Source organism: Balaenoptera physalus (assembly GCF_965194825.1).
Source record: "Balaenoptera physalus genome assembly, chromosome: 5".
In the NCBI taxonomy this organism is placed as follows: Eukaryota; Metazoa; Chordata; class Mammalia; order Artiodactyla; family Balaenopteridae; genus Balaenoptera; species Balaenoptera physalus.
The window spans coordinates 98,394,912-98,414,775 of NC_138884.1; the positions used below are offsets into that span (position 1 = coordinate 98,394,912).

The following is a 19,864-nucleotide window of genomic DNA, read 5'->3' on the forward strand; positions in this document are numbered from 1 at the left end:
GCTTAGTGAGAAAGAGTGCCATGCGGATTGCTTACCGATGTCTGCCACAGGTGAAGTGTGGAGTAGCAGCACTTGAGCCATTATTTGTTCAGGTAGAGTCTCAAGTGTGAGATAGGCAATTCAGGAAATAAGACTGGGAAGGCAGGTTGGGGCCGCACTTTGGAGGTTCTTAAATGCCAGGGTCAGGTGCAGTAAGCATTCTGTCCTACTTCTACCTATATGAACATTTTTCTGACCTTCCCTCTTAAGTCAGAAACTGGGGAACCTGGAAGTTTCCTTCCTCTCCACTCTCTTTTCACTAACAATTCATTCTCATTTTCAGGTCCAATAGATTGGAAGTGGAATTTCTTATAACAAAATTCCTTTACAACAAAATCATAGAAGACTAAGTCAAATTTTGGAGACAGACTTTACGTGTCTCTGTGAAAATATCAGTTTATTCAGTGAGACAATTCAGGTTAATGACATGATAATACTTTTTGTAACTATAAGAACTACACATTTGATACTTCTGGAAAAAAAAGACACAGTTCTTTCTTTCCCCCAGTTAATCACTGTAGACTGGATTTTTCAGTAATACTGCTAATGAGTACCTAGCATCTGCATTGCCCTTTATGATTTTTGAACCACTTTTCCTATGCAGAATGTCTCATTTAATCCTTAGTAGCCCCAGGGAAGGACAGTATTCTCCTTCTCTCCTTACAGAGGGGAACACTGAGGCCCAGGGAACTCGTTAATGGAGTCCCAGTTCTTGATTCTTTCAACTTTGCTAAGCCACCTCTCTGAAATATGCTAATTCAGTCCTAACCCAGGTTCTAAGTTAGAAGGAATACACTTTGTTTTAAGTTGAATTTTCACTGACCTGGATCACCCTGTTTTCCTCACCCACTGGACTTTGCCTCTTTGAAGCGGATTGAACCACCACAGCGCCCAGCGCGGGGAGACCTCTGCATGCGGCTGGCTCCTTCTCCCCGCCTGCACGGAAATGCTCGGAGATGTTGTTCTCTTCCCTTGTAGCCAAAAAAGTAATACATGTACCTGGTGGAAAGTTCAGAGAGCATAAAAGGGTTTGGGGGAAGAGTAAATTCCCACCCACCCTACTCTTTTGGTCCTATTTCTAGAAGCAAACTTAATAACACTAGTTTCTGTGTCTCCTTCCAGAAATGTTCTCTGCCCATATAAGCATTAGGTTGATAGCCCCTTCTCTTCATGCACACGTTGGAGGATACTATAGACTCGGCCCTGCGCTCATTAACAATATGGCAGAGATTTTTCTATGTCAGTACTTGCTACACAACCCCATTCTTTTCAATAGCTCCTTAGCATTGCATTGCCTGACACTCCATAATTTATTTACCTTGTCCCCTGCTGATGGTCATGCAGGTCATTTCTAGTCTTTTACCATCAACAACAAGGTTTCTCCAAGCATCCTTGTACATGTATCTTTGTACACACAAATAAATATTTTGGGGGGATAAATTACTGGGAGTGGAATTTATTTATTCTTAAGACTCCTAGTATTGAGTATGTTACAGACTTCCTTAGTCACTCACTTCACTGCCTAGTATCCTTTGGGGTGGAAGTTCTGACCTAAATCATACTTGCTAGAAGGTAGAGTTTTTGTTCTCAGGCTTTGGCTTTAAGGAAAATAAAACTCCAGATCGCCGCTGCCTGTTTAGTGTCCTGCATTTGGAAAGCAGATTGAGTTATTGACATTCTAATTTTACTACTCTGGGTGGGAAACTCTTAGCTTCTTTTCCTCCAGGTTCCCCTTACAAACTTTTAGCCACAGTTATTCCTTGCCTCAAGACTATCTCTAACTTCCCCACAAAGGGACTGAGGATCTCAGCTGCATCATTGTGATGTATTTGAAGCTCATCCTGAATAGGGCTTTGTTATGTAGAAACGGGCCCTTCCCCAGAGCAGGTGTCCTGTCAGGGCTCTGATCACTAGGCTGAACTGGAGAATGGGCTATGTAACCCCCCCAGCCACTCCACTCAGGATGATACTCAAAATACTTAACAAATAGTATGAGCTGGGGGCCCCAGTCAGGCTCCCCCGGGCGCTGGCCCTGGTGCTGAAACAGGATGGTGCTGGAGATCCTTGCTGAGCCGGGTTCTACTCTGAAGGAGAAGCCAGGGTGGGTGGGTAGTGGGTGGGGGCTTTGGAGGTTCAAGGCAACACCAATCATCTAACCAATACACTGACATGTTTCGGTACTTTAACAACCAGTACAGCCGCTCAGGGGCATGCCAGCTGAACATCAGTCCTAGCTCTCTCTGTGAGGGCTTGTGAGATGTGATGTGGTTTAATAAAAAGCTCATTGTTTTGCAGTGGCAGACCAGGTTTGAGTCATACCTGGGTCTCTTATTAGTTATACAGCCTTCAACAAGACACTAACCCTTTTCTTGTTGCCAAATGAAGGAGTTTGCACCATGTTATATCTAATGCGTCTTTTTGCTCTAGAATCTGAGGAAATAAAACAAGCAAAATGACCAAGGGGGTAGGTTCCAAACCTGAACTGTTTTCCTGGCATTTTGTGTTTACGTCATAATGATGCCTTTTCCCTACCTAACTTCCTCATTCAAGATTAGCCAAAGAAATGGATCTGGGGGAAGGACCTGAAAAAAGAGAGACTTAATTTTTGGCTTGGACAGCATGGGGCACGTTATAAAATTATGGAACGTGTTGGGTGAAAGACAGGTTCAAATTCTGACTTGGCCACAACTATGTTCATTTGATCATTCATCCATTCATTCATTCACTCCCTAAATATTTATGGAGCCTCTATCAAATGTTGGCCACTCTTCTGGCTCTGAGGATGGAATAATGAATGAAGTAAAGTGCATGCTTTCTTGGAGCTTACATTCTATGTAAGCGAGCCATTTAACCTGTTTGGGCCCAATTTCTGGGCTTAAGTGTTCCTACCTGTAAATTCTTTAATGGGGCATGGCACTGGTACTGTTACTCCCCATTCTAGTGCCTATGACACCCATCACTCATCATTTATAGCACTCCAAGCAGCCAGTCAGTTACTAGAAAATGTTATCCTGGACTAGGTGAATTCTGAAGTCCTTCCCTGCCCCCAAATTTCATTCATATTAGTTATTTCTAATGAAATGGAAAGACAATATTATACTGAGGGAAAATTGTAATAGAACTCCAAATCAAAGAACCATTAAAGCTACTGATTTTACAAGAGAACCACCATCACTTTGGTTTGGTTGGATACAAAAGATATGTGTTTATAAAAATTATTTTAGATCTTTGCATCTTAGAGTTTCCCTCCACAGTCTTTTGCTGCAAGTTCTCCTATTCAGCCAGCTTTTCGTTGATCACTGGATAAAGGAATGGCTCATCAACATTCACTTTTAACTCCCTTCACTTTGGAAACCTCCTTTATGAAGCCTCCTTTTACTGGAGTCAGGTTGGGCAGAATGAAATCCTGTTCATTTTGATAAATGTTTCTACTCTACACTGGATAACTCAACATCAATCACTAGCAGAAGGCTTCCCAGGGGGCAGACATGACCGTCTGGTCTCTTATGTTCCACTCAACATGGTGGAAGCCAACCAAGGTTGGCTGATATCAACCTCTTGGTGAATTTTTTCCTTGGATTCTGAAGACACCCTTGCAGTATTTCCACTTCTAATCCCCTCCCTCCACTCCCGTAACTAACCAGCAAGTCCGGTGTGCGCAAATTGAGCTCAAATTGCAAAGAAATAAGGTTTGAAGTATTTTTGTTGGAATTGATAACTCCACGCTTTTGGATTTCCAGATGCATTTCTGAGACTATGAAAACATTGCTCTTATGATTTCCAAGTTGTAATGAACCAGAGGTACCTCTTTATATAATAAAACATTTTTCCCCCTTGAGGAATGAGAGCTGGGGTGTCCAATATCCCGGGCTGAGGCTCCTGTAATTTCTTCCAATAGTGGCATTCGGTAACTTGCGCAGAAGTCAACTCTAAGAAGCCCAGGAAAATAGATTATTTCCACCATTTAATTATGGATATTTAAACCAAGGAACATTTTAAGAAAGAGAAAAGTGATCTTTATTTCTAGGTTGTATTCGGTGAATTTTTTTTCTTTGAAGGGGGGTGGGGTATTGGAAATAAAAAAATCCATATCAGCCTTGTAGGTATTAAATATAGATGAAATAACTCAGTTTTCCCTTTCAGATTTGTTATGGATGCTCCTCTTTTCTAGAACCACAGAATTCTCACACATTTGCAAAATAAAGTGGAAGCCTCCCTAGTTTTAAGGAGTATGGTTAGTAATATTTGCATAGGGTAACATGTTGAGGTTATGTGGAAAGTCTGCACAGATGAAAAAAAAAAAAACTATGCAATTTTAAGTGCATAGATTCTGAAACCAGACTGCTCGAGTTTGAATCCCAGCTCCGCCTCTTATTATTCAACCTTCTCTAAGGCTCAGTTTAAAGGGGGACAGTAATAGAATCTACCTCATAAATTGTGAAACTAAGCAAGATTATTCCTGAAATGTGCTTAGCATGTTGCCTGGCATATTCTAAGTGTTAAATAAATGTTAGCATTTTGGCAGCTGTGCATCTATTTCCTCCTCTATAGACTGGGGATAATAATGAGGATTAAATGAATTTATATATAGATATATATATATATATTTTTATACAGTAGTGTGGACCATAGTGAGTGCTACTGAAGTGTTAACTATTATTACTATTACATAAATTCAAAATGCTTTTCTTAGCATTAGAAGGGCAGGATGTAAAATGGTTAAGCACATAGACCCTGAGCTGGAAACTTGAAATTTCGCTCTACTACTTATTAGCTCTGTTACCTTAGGCAAGTTATTTTACCTCTCTATACCTTGGGCTTTTCATTTGTAGAATGGGACTAAAAAAGAATCTCCTTTATAGGGTTGCTATGAACACAAATTGAGATAGCTCTATAAAGTGCTTCTCAGGTGCCTGGCATATATTCAGTGTGCAATAAATGTTTGCTAATATTTTCAGAATCTTCATTTAAATGTTTGATGGGAGCTAGGCAGTGGGTTCCAGGAAGAATGTGATGTTGGAAGCAGTGTTTTTCTGGAAATAATTAAAAGGCAGCCGTCTTGCTGTTTACAGATGTGGTCACCCTCCTGGGCTTTCTCTTTGCCTCCAGTGGAGAAAACACAGGCATTGTGAAGAAGTTCCCGAGATTTCGGAATCGAGAGCTAGAGGCCACCCGACGCCAGCGGATAGATTACCCAGTGTAAGAAGAGGCCGGTGATGGGGGCCGGTGGGGCGGTAGTGCTCTTTTTATCTGAGGACCAGAGCAGGCTAGTGGAGCCAGTTAGGAAGACCTACCTTTGTAATATGCTTTGGATAAATGATGAGATCTACATAGCTTAGGCAGAATTTGTGGACCTGGGAACCTCAAAGCATTCTGAAATTATTCTTGCACTTAGCAATCAATCCTCGCTTGACCTTGTATGTTGGTGCTGGGAATGACCCAAGTAGGTGAGTCAGGTGTTGGATCCTGAGGCTTTGCAAGGTGTCAGGTGCAGCCAGCCACAGCCCTGCCAGATTGCAACCTTCACTTTGCCTTTTCTGTCTTGGAAGACTGGATGAACTGCTTGAAATCTCACAACTTCTGATCTCCTCCACTGATTTCAGCAAAACCCAGATATATTTTTTTCCTTCTGCTGAATTGAAGATGCTGAAAATTGTTCGTGGTTCACCTCAGACTGGATGGATTTAGCAGGGTGATTTAATTCTTCCCATGCTGCTGGCTGTAGAAAGATCTTGAGTCACTTTACTAAGCGTATGTTCTTGCTAAGCTTCCTTTGTAATAACTTATCTTCATGAGCTTGCTCAGCTGGGTGGGTCAGGAGGGAGCTGTGTGGTACCATCTGTTTGCATATCTTACCACCGATTCGAAGGCCAGATGATAAAGCCCAGAATATTCTAAAGGTCTTGTTGGGATGAGTCCCCAAAGAACCTGGGGCTGCTGCCCCTTTAACCCAAACTGTGAATTGGTTACTGGGGTAATGGAGAGCATTCTCTGTACGGGTTTTGACCTTGATTCATGTTTCACGTGCAGAATGCATTACTCCCAGCTTATCTTTAAACTGCTGGTCACTAGCACAATGTGTGGCATCAAGCAAGTGTTCTAACAGCAAATATTTGCTGAATGATTGGTGGATCACATAGCTTGGCTAAATGTGTCCTAGTTAAGTTGACCACTGTTATTTTATCCTCACTCCACAAATCACAGATGGACAATATTTTTTCAACTAAAATAGCCCTAGTCCAGAAATGGAACAATTAGAGTAGTTGTTCCACATTGGTCAGCCAGAACTGTGATACTGAATAACCTAATATGGGCATTAAAATTGTATCTGTGTGTCCTGATTAGCATATAGTGGTGCCATTTGCAAATTATGGCATTTTTCTGCCTTAGGGCTTTTATCTTTGAAAGAAACAAAATTGCTCAAAAAGCCCTAATTATGTTTTTTTTTAAATCATTGAAATTAGAACAGCTTCTTATCAAGTCACCTCTTATTAAAATCCAGATTTTTATTCTGTGTCTGGCTTTATAAGCCTTAATCAAGGATTCAAATGGTGGGCCTGTGCGAAGCTCAGAAAGGCACAGGAAGAGATTTTGGTGCAAGGTACCATGTCTGCTAGTTTTGTACAGCGACGCTTAACTCCTGTCTTTTGCAGTTACTATAACTACCTCCTTTGTCTCAAAAATCAAGCTTTGCAAGCTGATCTCCCATGATGAACACGAAGGCAAATTCATCCCTTCATTGGAAAGAAAGCAATTTACTCCGTCATTGTTAACTGTAATTACCTGCTCTTGGATGATATCAATCTGCAGAATTTTTTTTCTCCTCACTCTTACAGGTTTACTGTTTCACTGTGGCTTTATTTACTCCATTATTGCAAGGCCAATCTCTGTGGGATTCTGTATTTTGTTGATTCTAATGAGATGTACGGCACGCCTTCTGTATTTCTTACTGAAGAGGGTAAGTATGAAACAGAACCTTTAGAACGATAGTGTAGTTTTCTTATGCTCTGTCTACTGGCAGATACGTCTGTCTAGAATAAGGAATGTCGTCAATGTGGCAATTCAATGAGAATGATGGTTTCCAAATATGGGATTCAAGTTAAACTTTTTTTCTGGAAGCTTACAACAAACATATACAGATGAATGCACATATGTGTTTTGTTTGTTTTGCTTTGCTTTGCTTTTATTTAAAGGAAGAAGGAATGTGATCTAGTCTTATAGCTTTTTAGGACAGTCGTCGAAAAGATATAGCCCCTTCATTCACTCCTAAGTATTTTCTGTCATTTTCACAAGCTTTCATTTTCCTTTTAGGCCACTTGCATATTCAAATGCATCTTGTCAAAGGAGAAGACCTTGCTGTAAAAACGAAATTCACCATACCCTTGAAGGAGTGGTGTCGCCTGGATATGTCTTTTAATGGCGGCCAGGTACTGAAAGCTGGCTCCACCGTGATTCATATCAACATCGTCACTTAAATTTAAGCACTGCTGTAAAGTCAGGGAGCTAGGAAATCTGCAAAAACAAATTTGTGGCATCTGATAAACTTTTACAACCATAACACTTTTTTAATCAAATTTTTATAGTTGGAAATTTAAATCATAAGAATTCTATCCCATTTAATTAACTTTTAAAGTGCTTCTTTCGACTATATTGTGAATGAGTAAATAATATAGCCAGCTACATAACCACAATTATCTGAGCAATTGAAGCCTTTTCTCCTAGCGAGATAGGCTTTGGGGAGATAAATGTTAAGACAGCTTTGGCCATATTTATATAGTGTTATCAACTCTACAACTTTTTTACAGGAAATTTATTGGTTAGTTCAGCCAAGAAATGGTATGACTGTTTTGGGCAGTTAAAACAATTGCTTATGCTTGGCATTAAACCGACAAATAGCAACCAACAAACCTAAGTGATAATTCTGGTGAGATGGAGGTTCTTTAACTACTTTGTACTATAAAACACTGCACGTAATAGTTTCAAGCTTTCATAACACAGATTTTATGGATTATGACAAACCTCTTGCTATAATTGAAGATAATTCCATTTCTTCATATATACGATGTCAGTATGCTCCTTTTTTCTGGTTACTTTATTTTCTCATCAGCTTTTCTTGTTCATTTGTAATTTTCCGATAACAAAACCGGAAAAGACATTTTGTTTGTCTTGTGTATTAGATAATACACAGACTTCCCTTGGCGGTTAGGTCTATCACATTTCCTTTTTCTGAAGAGAAAAGAAATCAAGTCAGTCCTTGCAGCTTTCCTGAGGAGAGTCTGTAAGATGTTAGCTGGCAGTTTTTGTATGTTTGTTTCCTTAATGCTGTTAGGTGACATTGCTGTGGTCCATGTTTTAGCTTCTCATTTGCATGAGGATTATGGCGGCATAGCTTGGTTGCTGCATTCTCTTAAGGTCAGCTCAGTACCATGTGTCACTTAGGTATCAAATCATCAGAGCAAATCACAGATATTATTTTGCACCAGCTGTATGCAAGGCACTCTGCTCAAGGAGCTTACAGACTATTTATGGAAGTCACATTAAGCAGGTGAAGGGGTGTCATAAGGCGAGCTTAATTGCCAAATGATTCGGATTGATTCACAGAAGAGAGACAGCACTTCACCCTGGGGTGCTCAGGGGAGGTTTCATAAAGAAGGTTCCTACGGATGGGCAGAGTTTAAATGGAGAAGCAAGGAGGGGGTACTTTAGCACATCATTGGAGGTTGGCAGATAAACCAGTTTGGAGTAGAAATTCGCTGCCTATAGAACGCTAATAGAAGAAAAAAATGTCTTTAGGGCTAGAATGTGGAGAATCTTGAATATCATGGAATTTAAATTTCTAGTTGCAAGGCAGCACAGCGTCATCGAAGCTTTCGGAGCAGAAGAGTAAATCAAAGTAGTTCTTTAATTAAAGAGATGAATTTAATGGCAGAGTACATGATCGGGTAAAACAGGAGAGGAGAATTAGGAAGACCAGATGCAGTGGAAAGAAAAAAGAAGTAGATTTTTTTTAGTAAACTTTTGCCATTTGCCCTTTCGTCTTTCCATCCCATCTGGTCTCTCTGATCACATAGGTTCCAAAATAGTACTTATTGTTTTTCTACACAAAATCCAGCTCTGTGGTGAGACTACTATATTCATTGCTTTGACTAAATGGACACATTGGCTTAAAGTAAATGGTTGGTTTAGAGAAACAACTGGTCTGACTCATTTTCTTCTCTGAACCAACATGCTCTATATGGCTGAATTGGGTTGGATTTTATGGGTTAGCTTTTCTTTCATAGACATGGTGTTGGAGCCATATCTTCGACAATCTAATTAAGCCAGAATGTGTTTCCTGAACACTTGCTCTGCGCTAGCACTGGGGGGAATAAATTAAGCCCCTTAACCCCAGGGGCTTATGTTGTAGTCCCAGACACGAGAAGAATACATGACAGCTAACAACATTCGCGACGAAAACATTGTCACCATTGAAATGACAGTGACAATTCTCAGCGCTGAGGGAGAGAGGTTGGGAAGCCACAGTGCATGAAGAACATTCATCCCCTGTCTTGTTTTTCCCCCTAAGGCTCTCCTGGAATCACAGTCAAATTCCAAGAACTCCTTGTTGTATCTTACACATCTCCTTGTCTTTTCACGCAACAAGCTTTCAAGCACGAATACACCAAATGAACCTTTGGCTGGTAGTGTGGAAGTGTCCACAACCCACTGGGGGAAACTGCATTATAGATATTTTTATCACATTAAGTCATTTGGAGGGACTTTCCTGGTGGTCCAGTGGCTAAGACTCGGAGCTTCCACTGCAGGGGGCATGGATTTGATCCCTGGTCGGGAACTAAGATTCCACATGCCGCACAGTGTGGCCAAAAAAAAATTTTTCAATAAATAAATAAAAATAAAACGACCAAAATACTTCTTTAAAAAAAAGTCAGGACTTCCCTTGTGATGCAGTGGTTAAGAATCCTCCTGCCAATGCTGGGGACGCGGGTTCGAGCCCTGGTCCGGGAAGATCCCACGTGCCGCACAGCAACTAAACCCGTGCGCCACAACTACTGAGCCTGCTCTCTAGAGCCCACAAGCCACAACTGCTGAGCCTGTGTGCCACAACTACTGAAGCCCACACGCCTAGAGCCCGTGCTCTACAACAAGAGAAACCACTGCTCGCCGCAACTAGAGAAAGCCCACTCAGCAATGAAGACCCAATTCAGCCCAAAATAAATAAATAAATTAATTAATTTAAAAAAAAAAAGTCATTTGGAGAAATTGTGTCTTAAGTCTCAAAATATACACAGGGCTAGTAAACTGCTCCTTTTATTTTTTGCAGAAACTGATCAGGTGAAAGACTATGAAGCCTATTTTACGAGTAACTGATATCCAGGACTGTATTTATGATGTGGGGTCTTGAGGCATAACTGATCCTTGTGTATCTCTCCCAACATAGATAGTAGTAACCACCAGCACTGGACAGGATTTGAAAGACTACCATAATCAGACCATTAGGTAAGTGTGATTTTTCTTTTGATTCAAAATTTGCTGGATGAGGGTTAAGGAACCTTCATACGTTAGCCCTCAACCCTGAAGTTATTCCCACCCTGTCTGATTCAGTTTTTTCAAGCATGGACTGTGGCTAATCTGCCCTGTAGCTAATCTTTGTACTATTTTTTTTCTTTTTTAAATGTACAAAGACTCTCCGTGTTTTCCCCACAACCTTTTTTTTTTCCAAGCAAGAGAAACTTGTTCTCTCTCCAGATCTCACTGTAAATTATTCCTTTCATGACACTTTATAATTTGTTTTCTTTGAAAATTATCTTCTACAAAGGATTCGGAAAAATAAAAGTATTAATGTTGCTTATTGAGAAGGGTTGGTAAGTTTGGCCTAGTATAGAACATAAAAGCAGACAGCCTTCATATTTATGTTTCTAATGTAAATTTGAAATGTATGCAACTATTGATATTGGGGTAACTTTTCAATCTTATATAACGATTCTCTACAAGAGTTACAGAAACTGAGAATTGGGTCTTTTTCCTCATTTGTCATATATTTTTAATTTGCTTCTACATCCCTGTTTAAGAGTGGGTCTTACAGTGTCAGAAAAATGGGGCATGAGCTCTTCTTTAGGAACTCGGGATATCTCATCATAGCTAGATTTTATATATATATCAATATATATAATGTGTATATATATATATATATAATGTGTATATATATATATATAGATATATAGATATATAGATATAAATTCAAATGCTTAAGAATAAGTAAAGGACAGAAACAAAAATTAGCAGCTTAAAAAAATAAAATAAAATTAGCAGCTTCATATGTATAATTTTAAAAAATTTATCAGGGGAATTCCCTGGCAGTCCAGTGGTTAGGACTCCACACATCCAGTGCAGGAGGCATGGGATCAATTCCTGGTCGGGGAACTAAGACCCCGCATGCTGCACAGTGCGCCAAAAACAGAAATGTATAAAAAAAAATGTATCAGGACTGTTGGGCACTTTGGCTGGGGGATGGGGGGTGGTTCATTCCTTCATCCTTTAGTCATTTCACTACGCACAGCCAAAAACCATCTCTCCAAACAGGCTCCGTTCACTCAGAGTCTCCACACAATCCAAATTTTCTTGGAAACCAATTATTAGAGAAAGGAAAGCAAAGAGGGGTGATGACAGCAGAGTAGAGGACGTACATTCTACTTCTTTTTTTTCCCCCCACCATTTCTGTTTACATTTAAGTCAAACAATTTCTTTTAGGCTCTGGGCACATAGAACAAGTCTTATTTTCATGACTGGATTAAAGGATTAGAGTTATAGCGAAAGGCTAAAGCAGTGTTATTCCTTAGCCTGCGAAGAGAAAGTCAGGGGGTGACCTGATAGCTATATTGAAGCATAGAGGCTGAGGCCTTAGAACAGAGCAGAAGTCTTAAGTGCACCAGGTGGATTTAGACCAGTGAGGAAGAATTCAACAGATATGCGTTTTGTTATATAACCAGCGGCCATGGGCTCTTCTATGAAGAGTTTGAGAATAGGAAAGGCCTGGGAGTTTGCTTTGGAGAAACAGCTGATGTGTGGCCCGTTTAGAAATCTCTTCGAGTGCCCTGTTTTGCCCCAGAAATTAAGGGTTTGCATTTCAGGATGTGAGGTCTAAAATAATGCCTGTCCTTTCTCCCCTGACACCCACATGCAACCTCAGACACTTTTGACAACCGATTGAATTTCATAAGCTTTTTTTCATTTTCGATGTAAGGGCTTCCTTTCCTCTTAAATCCCAGAAGCGTAGCTGCTGACACGAGCGGAGTGAATCACAGTAAGATCCAGGGCTGGGACTAGGGTGAGGCAAGGGAGGCACCTTCCGCATAAAATGTAAGGAGACACCAACAAAACTTAGTCATTATATTAGTTTGCCAAGGCTGCTGGAACACAGTACCACAAACTGAGTGACTTAAACCACAGAAATGTATTGCCTTGCAGCTCTAGAGGCTAGAGGTCCGAGATCAAGGTGTCAGCAGAGCTATGCTCCCTCTGAAGGCTCTAGGGAAAGATCTGTTCTAAGCTTCTCTCCAGCTTCTAATTGTTCCTTGGCTTGTGGCAGCATAAAGCCAAACTTCACGTGGCATTTTTCCTGTGTGAGTGTCTGTCTTTGTCCAAATTTCCCCTTTTTATAAGGATACCAGTCATATTGGATTAAGGGCCCACCCTATTCCAGTATGATCTCATCTTAACTAATTATATCTGCAATGACCCTATATCCAAATAAGGTCACATTCTGAGGTACTGGGGGTTCAGACTTAAACATGAATTTTGGGGGGAACACAATTCAGCTCATAACGATAGTCATGATAAATAACATTTAATACAGTATTTTTTTTTGCGTTTTTTTTTTTTTAATTAATAGCTACTCTATTTATTTATTTATTTATTTGTTTGTTTTAGCTGTGTTGGGTCTTCGTTTCGTGCGAGGGCTTTCTCTAGTTGTGGCAAGCGGGGCCACTCTTCATCGCGGTGCGCGGGCCTCTCACTATCGCGGCCTCTCTCGTTGCGGAGCACAGGCTCCAGACGCGCAGGCTCAGTAGTTGTGGCTCACGGGCCCAGTTGCTCCGCGGCATGTGGGATCTTCCCAGACCAGGGCTCGAACCCGTGTTCCCTGCATTAGCAGGCAGATTCTCAACCACTGCGCCACCAGGGAAGCCCCTAATACAGTTTTTTTAAAAATCAAGATTAATGTAAAGAATCCATGATGAACAAAATTACAAACTTTTAAGTAAAGATGGAATCAGTATGATCATGTAAGATTCCTGAATTCAGGACTGATTTTCAGGTACATACCGATTCAACATCCTGGTGAAAGCTTTGAAATGATTCCTTACCTGGTAATACGAGCAGTCCCCAGGCCCAAGACTTCCCCTTACCACTGTCTCAGCTGCCCTTCCCCTACTCCTGGGACCCCCTCCATCAATAGAACAACTAAAGAATTAATGTTGGGCCCACCTGGGATTCCTGTGGTTAACTAAAGAATTAATGTTGGGCCCACCTGGGAATCTCATTCACCAGAGAGATTTCAGAATGGGCCAAGGTAGTAAACTAAACATCAAATATTGTAGATGGTTATAGGTGTTCCAAGGAAAGCCTCTTAATCCTCCTTTTTATTTGTTCTTGTAAAGTAAACATAATGATAGCTGTCATCCCGCAAAAGTGGTGTAGGAAGATCAGGAATTAAGTGCTCAGAAGTTCAGTGCTGCAGTAACAACTGCAGACTTTTCTAGTGTCGAATTCATTCATCTGTCCATCCATCCATCCATCCAGTATATATTCATTCACCCAACACATTTACCACATGCCTGACACAGTGCTGGACTCTGGGAATAAAACGATGAAAAACAAGAATACAGTCCATCCCTGCCTTCATGGAACTAAAAAATCTAGTTGGGGGAAGACAGATCTTAAACAAATACATTCACAAATAAATTTAAAATTACAGATTGTGATGAATGCAGGGAAGGAAATAAATAGGTTGGCTTGAGAGGATCTCAAAGGGGCCAGAATTTAGGCCAGGCCCTGAGGAAGTGACACTTAAAATGAGAATTACTTTAAGGGGTGAGAGGGACAGCTATTTTGAGGCTTTAAATTCCCCTGCTAAAGAACCCATGAGCAGGGAATTCCCTGGTGGTCCAGTGGTTAAGACTCTGCGCTTCCACTGCAGGGGGCCCGGGTTTGGTCCCTGGTCGGGGAACTAAGATCCCACATGTCCCTGCCATGTGGTGTGGCCAAAAAAAGAACCCATGAGCCAAAACTGTTCCCTAATTCTGAGTGAGGCCTAGTTAAAGACAGAGGCAGGCAATCCTTCTCCACTGCTGGGTCCTCCACAGTAATAAACCAGGGCACTCTCCCACATCCAGATAAGAATAAAGATAGTTTGCCAGCTTGTCTGAGGCTTGCGGAAGGGACTGGCTTGGGCTTTTGAACTGTCTAGCTCAGCTCTTATGTCAGCAAAATTGATGACCATCAAACGATGCACAGTGCAAGGAATCTCTTGCAGTCTTGGTGCAGCCACTGAGAATTTTAGAGGAGAAAAATGTGGAGGCACACGGAGCTGGAGAGATCTGTTAGTTGTATTATAATGACGATAAAAAATTGCAATCTAGTACCATAGGGACCAAGTAATTTATTGATTAGTTGAGAATTCAGTTAAAGCAAAGATCCATAAAAAAAGTGGGTAAATATTTTATTTTAATTTAAAATATCGAAATGTGCATTAATTTGCCAATCTTTCTAGCTAGAGCCTTGCCTTTGAGTATGGGTCTACTGATTGGAGTTCCCTGTGATCTTTCTTGCATAAACGGTACCCAATTTCTGTTTCTCCCAAATGAAAAGAAAACAAAGACACTTGTGAAACTATCAGAGCCCAAAATCCATCTAGATTTCTTCAGTTTCTTTTTCCAGGCTTTTCCAGCTGTCCTAATTCCACAACAATTTTTTTAGTAACCATTCTTTACTGAGTCTACCGAAAATATTCAACTTAATTTTTAAAGAATGAACATCTCTTTCTTCTCCATCCCTATTTTATTGGATCACATAAGATTGAATTACATTGTATGGTTACAATGACCATACAGTTGGCAATTGACAGGTTTGGGAACAAACACATCTTACGTAAGCATGCAACTCAAAAAATGGCAGCAGGGACTTCTCTGGTGGCACAGTGGTTAAGAATCCGCCTGCCAATACAGGGGACACAGGTTCGAGCCCTGGTCCAGGAAGATCCCACATGCCGCACAGCAACTAAGCCCGTGTGCCACAACTACTGAGCCCGTGCGCCACAACTACTGAAGCCCATGTGCCTAGAGCCCATGCTCAGCAACAAGAGGAGCCACCATGATGAGAAGCCCGCATGCTGCAACAAATACCCAACGCAGCCAAAGATAAATGAAGAAACTTAATTTAAAAAAATGACAGCAAAAGTCCAAGTTGGAGTAGGTTAATAATAATAACTGTAGTTAACAGCTATGGTGCCTGCTATGGTGCCTATGATGTGCCAGGCACTGTTCTAAATGCTTTGTTTAAATATTAAATAAATTTTCCCAACAACCCTGTAGATAGGTACTATTTTTATCTCCATTAAAAAATGAGAAGACAGGGAATTCCCTGTCGGTCCAGTGGTTAAGACTCCGTGCTGCCACTGCAAGGGGCCCGGGTTTGATCCCTGGTCGAGGAACTAAGATCCCACAAGCCATACGGCGCAGCCAAAAAATAAAAAAACATTTTTTTTCAAATAAAAAATAAAATGAGAAGAAGCCTCCAGAGAGGAACCTCCAGCTGGCAAGCATCCAGCGTGTTGCAGGGATGAGCGGTGAGGTGAGCTGGTGAGTTGATTAAGCAGAGTTCTATTACGAGAGCTTCTACTGCAGAAGCGTTGCTCTGTGTCCCCTGAGTGCTGGGTAATACCTCATGAGGGTAGTCGGAATGTTCAAATCTTTCGAAGGTCTTGAAAATTTTAATCAATTCGCAGCTCTCAGAGATAATAACTTTGTGGTCCCACGTAAAAAAAAAGGAGAAGAGACCGTCATCTTCTTAGTGCCCTTCAAGCCTGAGATTCCAGAAAAAGAAATAGCAGGAAATAAAGCATTTCTTTTCCATGTTAGTTGCCTTTGTAGAAAGCTGATTTCTAAGTGTTCCCGCTTGCCGCCATCGGTTGATGTTGTCAGAGTGCCCATTTCTTCACCTTTTTGTCTTCCTTCCAGCCGGGAGCACCTGCCCAGGGTTGGGTTTCTGCCTAACAATCAGCCCGTCCTCTCTCCTGGGATGACCCCCCCTTGCCTGGCTTCTCCGACCCGACCACTGGGGGCTGCTCTGTCCCGTCCGTGTCACCCTGGCCCATCGCTCTTGAGGCTGCCGGGCTCCTGGCGGCCTGCCTGACATGCTGTGTTCTTCCCTTCTGCTGCCATCTGCCCTCGGTGTTCCCTGGCTCTTTTTGTCTTTGCCTGGCTTCTCACTTGATGCCGATCTTGATCCCTCCTTGCTGTTCACATATGCTCTGATGGCACTTTGTCCACGCATTCCTATTTTACTTTCTAAATAGGTAATAAATTCACATCGTATAAAAATCAAAACAATGTGAAAAGGTCTACAGTTAGATGTCTTGCTTCCAGCTCTGTCTCCATCCACTCCATCCCCTAACCCCCATGCCATGTGGAAAGACTTTTATTAGTTTCTTATATATACCTCCAGAGTTTTTTTTAATGCAAATACAAAAAAAAAATCCATTCTCCTCTTTCTTGGATAAAAATATATTTATTGTTCTGCTCTTTCATTTTTATTTTTTCACTGAACAATGTAATTTAGAGATTATTCCAGGTCAGTATACAGAGCCCTTTGTCCCTTTTTAAGCTGTGTAGATGTCCAGGGCCCATTGGATGGATGTGGGTACCAGTCCTCACTGACAGACACCTAAACTTTTTCAGTCTTTGGTGGATGTAAATAATGCTGCCAGGAACAACTTTGTGCATTTTATTCATGCTGACCCATTTTTTCCCTCCATTTTCCTTCCTGATCATTTAAGTCTTTCAGGACAAAGTGGACTTCCAACAAATCACCTGTGCTGACCACTTATCTTTGGCCAAGCCCTTTGACCTTGCTGTGGCCTCCTTCTCCTAACTCTGAATTTGACCTCAGTTCTTATCTAATAGGGTATGTTTTTATTTTCCTCCACATCCACCTTCTATCTACTCAACAAGTTTTCTTTTTTTCCTTTTAGAGCAAAATACTTCCAATTAAGATCAGCAATTCCAAATAATTCCAATGATGCTAAACAATTTCACCAATATCAATAGGCAGCATGTATTAAGTACTTATGGTGGAACTTAGGATTACCAGAGGGGAAGGGTAGGGAGGTAGTTAGGGAGTTTGGGATTGACATGTACACACTGCTATCTTTAAAATGCATAACCAACAAGGACCTACTATATAGCACAGGGACCTCTGCTCAATATTCTGTGATAACCAGGTAAAGAATTTGAAAAAAAATAGATACATGTATATGTATAACTGAATCACTTTGTTGTCTACCTGAAACTAACACAACATTGTTAATCAACTATACTCCAATATAAGATAAAAAGTCAAATAAAAAATAAATAAAAAGGAAAAAAAGGTACTTACGGTGGGCCAGGTGCTGCTAGATGCTGTACGTCTTTACTTAATCCTCTTATTAATCCAGTAAGAGAGGAATTATCATTTTACTAATGAGAAGACTCAGTCTCAGAGAGGTTAAGCAACTGGTCCAAAGTCACACAGCTGGTAAATAGCAGGGTTGGGATCCTAGCCCAAGTCTGCCTGACCCCACCATGGTCTCATCTTCTAGAACTAGAGTGAAGGGTTTGCAGAAATTTGGAGTTTTAAGTCAAGGAGAAAGAGTCTTTAAAAAAAAAAAATCTGTTCAAACCCAGAACTCTCTTAATCCTTTGTTCTTCTCTAGCTTCCGAGAGGATTTCCATTATAATGACACTGCTGGGTACTTCATTATTGGAGGGAGCAGGTATGTGGCTGGCATTGAAGGGTTTTTTGGACCCCTGAAGTACTATCGCCTCCATGCTCTGCACCCTGCACAGGTGAGCCCAGGGGACCAAGGAGTTTTCGAATGCTTATGGGTAATGGGTGTGTGGCTCAGGGCTGTGGAACCAGTCCAGTGTAAACAAAAGATTTATCTGAGCCGGACCTCGCATCGGCTCTGTCACCAAACATAATTAATATTGAGGCTTCCCCTTCCACCCTGCAAACGTGATAATAGATTTTTGTTAACGTTTGGTTCATTTAGTACTCATAAAATGGAAACCATTTACTTCCTCTGTTTTTATAACTAGTAGCTTAATTATAGAGTCGATTTTTATCAGGCTCTTGCCTATCCAGCGATTAAGCTAATGAAAGGAGAGAGTCTTAGTTATTTGGTAAAGCTTCTTTTATATGCTATTATTTAAAGTATCAGAGAGGAGACAGTCCAGCAAATAGGACTCTTGGTTCTGCTTACTGCTCTCTCCAGAAACATGAGCCTTTGGCTCACACTGGGTGGGTGGGCTGCGGTGGTGGAGATCATAGAGGGCTTTGTAGTCAGCATTGAATTCTCAAGTCCAAAACCCACCCACAAATGGAATGGAATTGTCCGAGTCTCCAGGCCAGCTCCAGCAGGGCTGGTGGGTATTAGAGGGGGGGCTGCCCCACGAGGGAACATTCACCCTGGTTGCTTTTTGTGCCTTGGTAAGGAGATCACCGGGTACCTAAAAAAGGAACATTCTTTCATTCCTGTGACCTTGTGGGATTTATTCTGGGAAAAGCAGGGGTCACTAGGCAAAGTCAATTAGGAAAAATGGGGCACCTTATCACCCATAGGTCATCTTAGAGCCCCTGTTGAGATACCTCTATAAGAGGAAAAAAATGAAATTCTTTTATTCATGTGTGCAGCCAATACTTATTAAGCACCTACTATGTGCCAGGCTCTGTGCAAGATGCTGAGGCGTCCAAGATGAATTAAGGTGGTGGCTTTCAAACTTTTTTTTGAAGGTGGTCCACAATAAGAACTCTATTTAATAGCATGAGCAGTACATACATAAGCATATATAATACACATATACATACATACATACACACATAATATATACATATATATATATAAAACACAAAACTGAAATAAGAATTTTACTAACGATACAGATTCTTGCTATGTTCAGTGTACTCTGATATTCTGTGTTCTGCTCTATAAAAAACAAAATCACTGCTGGTTACAAACCACTGAAATAATTTCACAACCCTCCAATGGGTCATAACCTGTATTTTGAAAACCACTGAGTTGAGATAAGGTCTCTGATCTTGAGGAGCTCCTGGCCTGGGTCTTAAACAGATAAGTCATGAAAGAATGGGGTACATGCTTTAATGAAGATGTGAGCACTGTGTCTGGCAGTGCCGAGGTGCGGTCCTCTGCATCGGTACATGTACGAGGGTGCGGTAGGCTGTTAGGGAGGCTGCCGTGAAGGGATGACCTTGGATCTGGCTCTTGGAGGTTGAGTAGGAGCCTTCTAAACAGAAGAAAAGGAGAGGAGGCTTCCAGGCCACAGGTGCAGCACTGGTAGACTTGGGGTCCTTTGGGAACTCAGGGGAGATGAATGTCATTTTCTGGGGATAGCACATAGTGGCGGGGAAGGGAAGAGGATGAAGGCCTGGTCTCTGGGAAATCCTGACACTTAAGAAGCTCTGCAGAGGAGAAGATGACACAAAAAGAAGCTAGAGGGAAGCAGTCAGAGCTGGCGTGTCCTTGAATTACTAGTAACACCCTTCCTTTGAGAAT

The 19,864-nt window shown here is 41.2% G+C and overlaps 1 protein-coding gene across 1 annotated transcript in view; it reads left to right on the forward strand.

The window, feature by feature from the left end:
- Positions 1-19,864, forward strand: part of SEL1L3 (SEL1L family member 3) — a 101,005-nt gene that overhangs the window by 17,839 nt on the left and 63,302 nt on the right. Inside the window, exons 3-7 of the mRNA XM_082464549.1 lie at positions 5,112-5,238; positions 6,876-6,997; positions 7,351-7,466; positions 10,478-10,536; positions 18,005-18,137. Coding sequence (XP_082320675.1) covers positions 5,112-5,238; positions 6,876-6,997; positions 7,351-7,466; positions 10,478-10,536; positions 18,005-18,137 — 557 coding nt within the window. The remainder of the gene's footprint in view (positions 1-5,111; positions 5,239-6,875; positions 6,998-7,350; positions 7,467-10,477; positions 10,537-18,004; positions 18,138-19,864) is intronic.